Consider the following 10,047-nt stretch of genomic DNA (forward strand, 5'->3'; position numbering starts at 1 on the left):
TTCCATAATAACAAAGGTTTTATTCTTTTATGCAGTCAGTATAAAAAGAACTTACCTTAAATGATCCTGTTCAATACACTCAGAGTGTACTAGTGTAATTTTATAGTCAAGATAAACTAATACCAAATTACACTACGACTATTCCAATGGTTTGTTCCTATCCACACTACAAGAAAAACCCTCATAAACATCAGTTTTCCACCGCTATCTATTACAAAATCGACCGATGTCTATGAAGGCGATGTTAAAAGTCTGCCATTTTAGACATCGGGTTATAACCGGTGTAGTATCACTTAACGACACCGGCTTTTGAATCGGTTATGCACCGGTGTAGTATCACTTAATGACACCGTTTCAACAATGGTGTAAAACCGATATAATATATGTTAATAACACCAGTTTTGGCAGTGGTGGAAAACCGATGCAATATCAGTATTGTTTAACGACGTTGATTCGATTTATGAAACAGTGAAAAACTGATATTATACAACATTTTAATAGTACAAAATTTAGTTAATATTATTATACATCGGTGTATCTAAACACACCAAGTCAATATCGATGTAACCAACACATAAATATTATTCTTACAATATAAAAAGATAATAGATATTGTACACATCAAGTCCGTATCCACAAATTACATAAATATTCTTCTTACAACATCAAAAGATAATTAACTATGATGCTTAAATCGCATTGGCTGATGACAAATCACTGACAGGGGCTAAATCACCTTGAAAAATTATATCAAGCTTATAGTTGCAGGGAGCAGTGTTGCCATTTTCAGTCAACTTCTGTAAAAATCTTCTACCATTGTTGACTTTATGTTTGTAGCTGATGTCAAACGCATTTCATCAATTTCTATTGTAAGCAAGGCGTCGCATACAACCCGTCCAACTTGGAGAATTTTTAGGCAACCTGATAGGATGTAGTTGTAATGAGCAAAAAGATCAACAACGAAAGATCAACTGCAATAGATAGGGCACTTACCTGCAACTAGGCATCGAGGATGTGGTTTCTTTGTGCTTATGTAGTGGATTACTGGTTCCTTCTCATAAATGTGCTTGCAGTCCATCCTGCTTGATGAAGAACAACAGACAGAAAGAACACAGTTTATGACTTTAATAATAATAATAACATACCTTTTGCTTGGGAAACAAAAAAAAAAAGTGAAACAGACTAGTAGCTTCTTCATCACTTGATAAATAAATATACATCAAGCATTGTTCAAGGAACATGAACAATTGAATCAATATAATCTGTTAAAAGGTTTTTTTTGAGTTGTTAGAAGGAAATATAAGTAGAAAGCTATGGAATGTTGTCTACGACATTAACATATCCTGGGAATACGCAAGGACCAATGTTTAATTGTATATGATACCAATGTTTTATTGTATATGATATTCTCATTTTCTAAAAATGCATTATAAACGATTCTAACGTTTTCCCATTCATAATTTCCAAATGGCTTACTAATAATATTTTCTTCAAATTAACATTAACAAGTACAAAACTTTACTGCCTCCTTTGGTCTTGAGCATAGTAAAATGTTTTAAGGATCGAATATACTAATTACCATGATGTTGCAAATCAACCGAAAGAGAGCTAAATCACTGCTTGGTACACTCTACACACTAACAACATGATTCACAAACATAACTGCTACTAGCATTGTAGATCAACATTGTACAACATATGATTACCCAGTATGTAATATTTTTATATTACCAAGATACAGAATATGAAAGAAACAATTGACCAAACCCAAATTCTAAGGTTTTTTCAGTATCAAGAAAAGAAAAAAAAAAGCAACATGAAAGGATGATCTGAACTTAACAACCATATAAAAAATATAGAGATTTTTCTCTTAGTGATAGATGGGACTTGATAAGAAGACAATCACGGTCCCAGAATATGCAATCAATGAGTTACAGATCGATGCAATGAACTTGCAAGATAATCAGAACAATAAGATAAGATGACATTCATAATTGTATTATTATGCCATAACTAAAATCCATGATGAAGCAATGCCAACTGCATCAGATTCTTTCCTACTTTGACAAACACACTCATAATAGCATTAAATAGAAAGTTGACCACAAAAGATTCAGCAACGCCTACTTTATACATGAAAATGCATCAATCAATGAACTTGCCACAAATGAAAACAATATGAGGCATTCATGATAGCAAGGATACACTTTCCAACATCTAAAGGAAGAAGTCTCATTTCAGTGACTTTTGACAATTCCAAATCATCATTACTTTCTGAATCTAAGCTTTCAGACTCTTCATCTTCGTCGCCTATCTTGATCTGATGAAGAATCCAGCAAACAGTACATAAGCAATAAAGCAAAAAACAGCACAGGAGCCATCAACCAATCTGACTATCCTCAATGGTGTAACTCAAATTTGCCCCTCAAATAATTCAAATCCTTCAGGACATTATTACTATAAAGGATCATTCTCAGCTAGTAATCACCAACTCTAATAGGCAACCTCAAGCACCAACATGTAGCTATCCAAGAAACAGCTTACCGGTAGCCCCTTAATTCATGCTTAGAAAATTCAAGTCAGAGGCAATAAAAGTTCAAGTTTACCAATCAGTGAGGGAAAATAGCGCATTATCGAGCACCACAATGAATTCTCCAAAAAAACACAGAAAGCTTTCTAATGTTCAAGATAAACAGAAAAGAAAAAAAAGTTATGTTTTGTAATTTTGATCCTTTGGATTCAATAGAAGTTCAAGTAGAACCGCCCCAAACTCAGTCATAGATCAAATACCTGAGTATAGATGCAAGGAAAGGGGTAGGTCTCTAGGTCCCTTGACACAGCATGGAGGGACAACGACAAGAAATCCACCGCATACCCTTTCCCTTTGTCGACGTCGCTCAACCAAATCACCCTCCTGCAGGATCCACTCACATCTGAGAGAAGACAAGAAGCAAGAAACTGAGTGAGCATGGCACTAATACCTTGAGATGACGTAGAGAGTTCCAGGCGACTCCATAGGCCGGGAACCGAGGGCGACGGCGACGCCAGGCTCAACATGCATCAGCTCCTCGCCGTTGTCGGATTCCAGCAAGGGCCGCCCATCATCATCGACGACGCGACCATCGAAGTGCAGCATCCCTAAACCCATAGCGGGAGTATCTTTAGGGTTCCCAGGACACAATGCCCCTTTTTGATCCAGCACGGAGAGCTCAAAGGCCTTCTTCAGAAGGCCTCCCCGGTGCTTGGAAAAGGTCACCTGTCGGCTGGCCAAGTTCTCTATCCTCCTCATCTGCATCTTCCCCCTCACCATGACAACCGATTAGTCGATAACACACCTAGAGGCAGCACCGAATCCTACCACGAGCAGCAAAATCAGTGAGCAAGGAGCTTCGATCAGTCTTGGCCACACGAGGATCGACAAGGAGGGATCAAATTGGAAGAAGGAGATGAGGAATCGAGGTTAGCAGATATGGGATCGAGAAAGAGTGGAGGAGGGCGACTTCTAGCGACTCGGCGACGACTCCAAGCCACACAAGAAGCCTCTTCTTACCCAAAGGGAGGAGTTGGAGGAGATGCGGTGTGGTTGGATGGAGAAGCAAGGGCGTCGTGTGTTGATCTTGATCAGGAGAGGAAGGGACGTCGATCTAGGAAGGGGAAGAGGGAGATGAGGCTGAGAGAGATGGTCGGACGGCTAGCGGCGAGGAGGAAAGTGGTAGTGGCATATACGGTGGACGACGCGATATAGGTTTAGGTTTGGAGGGAAGAGTGAAGGGTTGCAAATTTCGGCTATGTATTAGTGGGAAAATTAAATTATTTTATTTTATTATAGACACCGGATTTTAAAAATCGCTGTTAAAATCAGTGTCTATTAATGGAAAAAAGGCGCTCATAGACATCGACTTAAAAAACCGATGTCTATGAGCGAAAATCTGTACTTATAGACACCGGTTTTTGGACAAACCTGTGTAAAATACTCAAAGACATCGGTTTTTGCTTAAAACTGTTGTTGTTCCACAGATGTCTATGAGGGTTTTTCTTGTAGTGCCATCTTAGTTGTAAGCTACTGTTTATAATTTATAAGGAACTGATAACATGATCTTCTGTGTGTGACACCACACATCATGTTGTCTACAATATAAATTAATTGAATAGCTACACTTAGCATATAAATGTAGACATTTGACCGATGTGATTCTTTATTTCAAAATAAATGTTTACAAAAAGCTAGGCTTTTAGTATACACTCTAACAATCTCCCATTTATACTAAAAGACTATGCTACCTATACCCTGCCATACATCTAATTCCCAACCCCTCAACATGGCCATCAATAGCTTTTTCCTTAAGGGCCTTAGTGAAAGGATCTTCCAGGTTATCATCTGATGCAATTTAGGCGACAACATCTTCTCCTCGTTATGCGATGTCTCGTATTGGGTGGTACTTGCGCTCTATGTGTTTACTTGCCTTATGGGCTCGTGGTTCCTTCGAGTTTGCTACTGCACCAATAATTATAGGCAAACCAGGAATCACATCTAAGTCCATCATGAAGTTACTGATCCATTCAGCATCTATGGCTGCCTCAAAGACTGCCACATACTCAGCTTCTATGGTGGAGTCTGAAAAAGCATTTATGCTTAACACTCCTCCATTATTATGACTTTACCTCCTAAAGTAAACAAAAAACCCCGTGGTTGACTTACTATTGTCCCTATCTGATTGGAAGTCAAAATCCGTGTATCCCATAGGGAGCAAATCATCTGCTTTGTAAACTAGCATATAATCTCTAGTCCCTCTAAGGTACTTTAATATATGTTTTACGACAGTCCAATATCCCTAGTCCTGGGTTACTTTAATATCTGCTAACCATGCCCATGGCACAACGGATATCTGGTCTCATGCATAACATACATTAGGCTTCCTATAGCTGAAGCATAAGGAACTGCCTTCATTTCTTCTATCTCTTTTGATGTCTTCGGAGAAATCTCTTTAGATAAATATACTCCATGCCCAAAAGGTATAAAAAAACCTTTCATGGAGTCTTGCATGCTAAAATGAGCTAGGATAGTATCAATATATGAAGCTCGGGATAAGCACAATATTCTTTTCTTGTGATCCCTTATTATTTTGTTCCCGAGAATATGTGCGCATTCACCCAAGTCCTTCATATTGAATTGCTTGGATAACCATACCCTTACTTCTGACAACACTTTGATATTGTTTCCAACTATCAAAAATTTCATCTACGTATAGTACAAGAAATACCACCATGTTTCCATCACACTTTTTGTATACACAAGACTCATCCGGACACTAAATAAATTCATACGACTGGATTACTTCATTAAATCGGATGTTCCAAGATCTTGAAGCTTGCTTCAGTCCATAAATAGACAGATTGAGCTTGCACACTAGATGCACTTTGCCTTTTTCAATGAACCCCTCTGGTTGCTTCATATGGATGTTTTCTTCAAGACTTCCGTTAAGGAAAGCTATCTTGACATCTATTTGCCAAACCTCATAATCCATATAAGCGGCAATGGATAAGAGTATTTGGATAGACTTAAGCATGGCCACTAGTGAAAAAGTTTCCTCATAATCGATTCTCTCTTTCTGAGTGTACCCTTTCGCAATAAGCCTTGCTTTGAAGGTTTCCACCTTCCCATCTGTCCCTCTTTTCCTTTTGTAGATCCACTTACATCCAACGGCTTTTACACCATTTGGTGGTTCGATAAACTCCCAGACCTTATTAGAATACATAGATTCTATTTCTGAATTCATTGCTCTTTGCCAAGATTCTACATCTATATCTTGGAGTGCTTCGTTATATGTTCAGGGATCATGTTCATGTTTACCTGGGACCAAGTCTGACGACTCTCCCGAAAACATGAATATTTCAGGTTGCCTAACAACCCTCCCGCTACGACGAGGTACTGTCTGTTGTTGTATATCATTTGTGATACGTGTTGCAGTTTATTGTGATAATTCATCTTGCACTGTTGGTACTAAAGTAGGCATGTCCTCTCTCATTTCTTCTACAACAATTTCACTCATGGGCTTATGGTTCATTACATAATCTTCCTCTAAAAATCGAGCATTGATGCTAACAATGATCTTCTGATTTTTTAGGATTATAAAACAAACCACCTTTCGTTCCCTTAGGATATCCTACAAACAAACAAACTTTTGTACGTGATTCCAACTTATCAGTATCTCCCTTCAGCACATGTGCTGGACTTCCCCATATCCGAATATGACTCAGACAAGGCTTACGCCCATTCCATAATTCCATGGGAGTAGAGGGTACTGATTTAGAAGGTACTATATTCAGAATGTACACTGCTGTTTCCAGAGCATATCCCCAAAATGAATATGGTAATTCTGAATAACTCATCATCGATCTAACCATTTCCATAAGAGTCTTATTCCTTCGTTCTACCACACCATTCTTTTGGGGTGTACCAGGTGCAGACAATTGGGATTGTATCCCAGCCTCTGATAAGTAATTCCTAAACTCTCTAAAGAGGTATTCGCCACCATGATCAGACCGTAGTGTCTTGATACTTTTACCATGATGTTTCTCCACATTAGTCTTGTACTCTTTGAACTTATCAAAGCATTCAGACTTGCGGTGCATCAAGTAATTATACTCATATCTCGAATAATCGTCTATGAAAGAGACAAAATATTTGAAAGCACCTCTTGCTTGGATAGACATAGGACCACACAAATCAGAATGAACCTGTTTCAACACATCGTTGGCTCTATATCCCTTAGCCTTAAAAGGTCTCTTGGTCATTTTACCTTCCAAGCAAGATTAGCAAGTTGGAAAGTTTTCCAACACTAATGAACCCAAGAGTCCATCGGCTATTAGCCTTTGAATTCTACTCAAGTTAATATGACCAACCCTTAGATGCCAAAGATATGTTTGATTCATTTCCGAAGGTTCCTTTCTCTTATTAGATTTAGAAGATGTGTTATTAATTTACATTTATTACATCGTGAGAGTTATTGGATTTAGAGTATACAAATTACCGACGAACGTATCAGAATAGATATCTTTCCTATTTATCTTGATAATGTTGGAATGTATGCTAAAAGCCTAGCTTTTTGTATAAACATTTACTTAGAAATAAGAATCATATTGGTCAAATATCTACATTTATAAGCTAAGTGTAGTTGTTCAATTAATTTATATTGTAGATAACATTGTGTGTGGTGTCACACACAGAAGATCATGTTATCAATTCCTTATAAATTATAAACATTAGCTCACGACTAAGATGGAAAGGAGCAAACCATTGGAATAGTCATAGTGTAATTTAATATTAGTTTATCTTAACTATAAAATTACACTAATACACTTTGAGTGTATTGAGCAGGACTAATTAAGATAAGTTCTTTTTATACTAACTAAATAAAAGAACAAGACCTTTGTTATTATGGAAATTTGTGCTCTTAATCCTGATATAATAATAAGCACATATATCTAGTATTTATTTCTTTGACTTATCAATGGGTGAGATTTAGTTCGATAAATCAAGAAAACCGATAAGTTGGGAAATGATATTATTTATAGTGTGTGTTGTTGATTATAGAAGGAAATAGTGTCCTAGTAATCTAGGTTGATAATGTCCCCAAGAGGAGCTCATAAGGATTGTCATGTTAAACCCTGCAGGTGGACTTAATCTGACATGACAATAAGGTTGAGTGGTACTACTCTTAGAATTAGATATTAATTAAATGAGTTGTCAGTAACTTATTTAATTAGTGGGCATTCGATATCTTAAACACAGGAAGACTTACACACTCATGATAAGAAGGAGCCCATATAGTAATATGAGATTGGTGTGGTAGTTCAATAATAACTCTTTAGTGGAATGAGTTATTATTGATGAACTCGAATTGGGTGTTCGGGGCGAACATGGGAACCTCAAGTTCATCGGGAGACCAAAACCAATTCCTCCTCTCGGTCCCTGTCATAGCTGTTAGGACCAAAAGTAGCTAGAGGGGGGGGTGAATAGCTCGTCGCGTTCGCTTGGTGCGCTTCGTTGCTTGGCGTTGCTTGTTTCTTCTTGGATGTGCAGCGGAAAATAAAGAAACAAATACAACCACGCTAACACTAGGATTTTACTTGGTATCCACCTCACAAGAGGTGACTAATCCAAGGATCCACACCAACGCACACACCCTCCACTAAATAAAACCTCCTTTGTGGTAACTACCAAGGGCGGAGAAGCCCTACAAGACTCAATACAAGAAGAAAGGGAAGGAGTACAAGAAATAGAAGCTTACAAGCTTTACAATGAGTACAAACCCTAACCCTAGCTTCTCTTCTTGGCTTTGATCCGCCTCTTGACTTGGAGAGCTTCCAAGATCCTTCAAGAACTGGCGATCTGAGCTTTGTGAGTGCTGTGGAGGAGCTGGCGAGAATCTGAGAAGTTGTCGTTAAAGTTCTACCGAAGACCACGCTCGCCTGCGGCTTTAAACCCGACGGATCCCGATCGATTCGAATGTTCCGAATCGATCGGGAGGCTGGATCGATCCACGGATCGATCGAGCGCTTAAAGCGCTGGATCGATCCACGGATCGATCCGGCGCTTATCGCGCGAAGCAGCCCCGTCCCGATCGATCGACTGAGACCTGGATCGATCACGGATCGATCCGAGCGCTTCTGTACTATGGATCGATCCTGATCGATCCACACTCTGATCGATCCACGGATCGATCCGACTTGGTTTTGCCCAAACCAAGTCCCAAACCTCCTCACCAACATCCGGTCAACCTTGACTGTTGGTACATCATGCCTCGCATCCGGTCACTCCTTGACCTGCTAGGACTCCCCACCAGTGTCCGGTCAATCCTTTGACCCACTTGGACTTTTACTCGTCGTGCAAGTATCCGGTCACTCCATTGACCTACTTGGACTTCCACTAGATGTCTGGTCAACCTTGACCCATCTGGACTTCTTTCCTTGCCAAGTATCCAGTCAATCCCTTTGACCTACTTGGACTTCCCAACACCAGATGTCCGATCATCCTTGATCCATCTGGATTTCCTTCCTTGCCAAGTATCCAGTCAATCCCTTTGACCTACTTGGACTTCCCAACACCAGATGTCCGATCATCCTTGATCCATCTGGATTTCCTTCCTTGCCTGGCTTCACTCACCAGGACTTTCACCTAGCTTCACTCACTAGGGTTTTCCATCTGCCTAGTTTCACTCACTAGGACTTTCACCTGGCTTCACTCACCAGGACTTTCACCTAGCTTCACTCACTAGGACTTTCACCTGGCTTCACTCACCAGGACTTTCACCTAGCTTCACTCACTAGGGTTTTCATTCTGCCTAGCTTCACTCACTAGGACTTTCACCTGGCTTCACTTACCAGGATTTCCTTCTGCCTAGCTTCACTCACTAGGACTTTCACCTGGCTTCACTCACCAGGATTTCCTTCTGCCTAGCTTCACTCACCAGGACTTTCCAACTGCCTAACATCCCAGTTAGGACTTTCCCACTGCCTAACATCCCAGTTAGGACTTTCCCACTGCCTAACATCCCAGTTAGGACTTTCCCACTGCCTAACATCCCAGTTAGGACTTTCCCACTGCCTAACATCCCAGTTAGGACTTCCCAGTCAAGTATCCGGTCAACCTTGACCTACTTGACTCTTCTTCGATTGATGTCTTATTGTCAAACATCTAAACCCTAACCAAGACTCAGCTTGGTTAACCAGGTCACCCTTGACCTGAGAGATATTGCACCAACAATCTCCCCCTTTTTGATGTTTGACAATACCACAATAACACTTACAATCCCACATGTAAGTTAGGCTAATCCTATAGCCTCCTTCTTCATGCCACTAGGTAATGAACCCATAAATTAAGCTTTCCATTCTCCCCCTAAGAGGGCAAACTCCTCCCTCTAGGTAAGGAAAACCTAACTTACTTCCTTTCATTCTCCCCCTATTGGCACACATCAACCCCCTACAAAAAAACATCAACCCGTCTTTGGACACACATCAACCTATGCTCCAATTTTGGGCACACTT

At 39.8% G+C, this 10,047-nt stretch overlaps 1 protein-coding gene across 1 annotated transcript; it reads right to left on the minus strand.

The window, feature by feature from the left end:
* Positions 1-790: 790 nt before the first annotated feature.
* Positions 791-3,148, minus strand: LOC122055050 (chloride conductance regulatory protein ICln-like). The gene is made up of 5 exons (XM_042616449.1): positions 2,982-3,148; positions 2,791-2,914; positions 2,208-2,320; positions 994-1,079; positions 791-921 (listed from the first exon to the last, which is right to left on the minus strand). Exons 1-5 carry the CDS (start codon positions 3,146-3,148, stop codon positions 791-793), a joined length of 621 nt encoding a protein of 206 aa, XP_042472383.1.
* Between the last annotated feature and the right edge of the window lie 6,899 nt (positions 3,149-10,047).

Source organism: Zingiber officinale, chromosome 3B (genome assembly GCF_018446385.1).
Source record: "Zingiber officinale cultivar Zhangliang chromosome 3B, Zo_v1.1, whole genome shotgun sequence".
Classification (NCBI taxonomy): domain Eukaryota; kingdom Viridiplantae; phylum Streptophyta; class Magnoliopsida; order Zingiberales; family Zingiberaceae; genus Zingiber; species Zingiber officinale.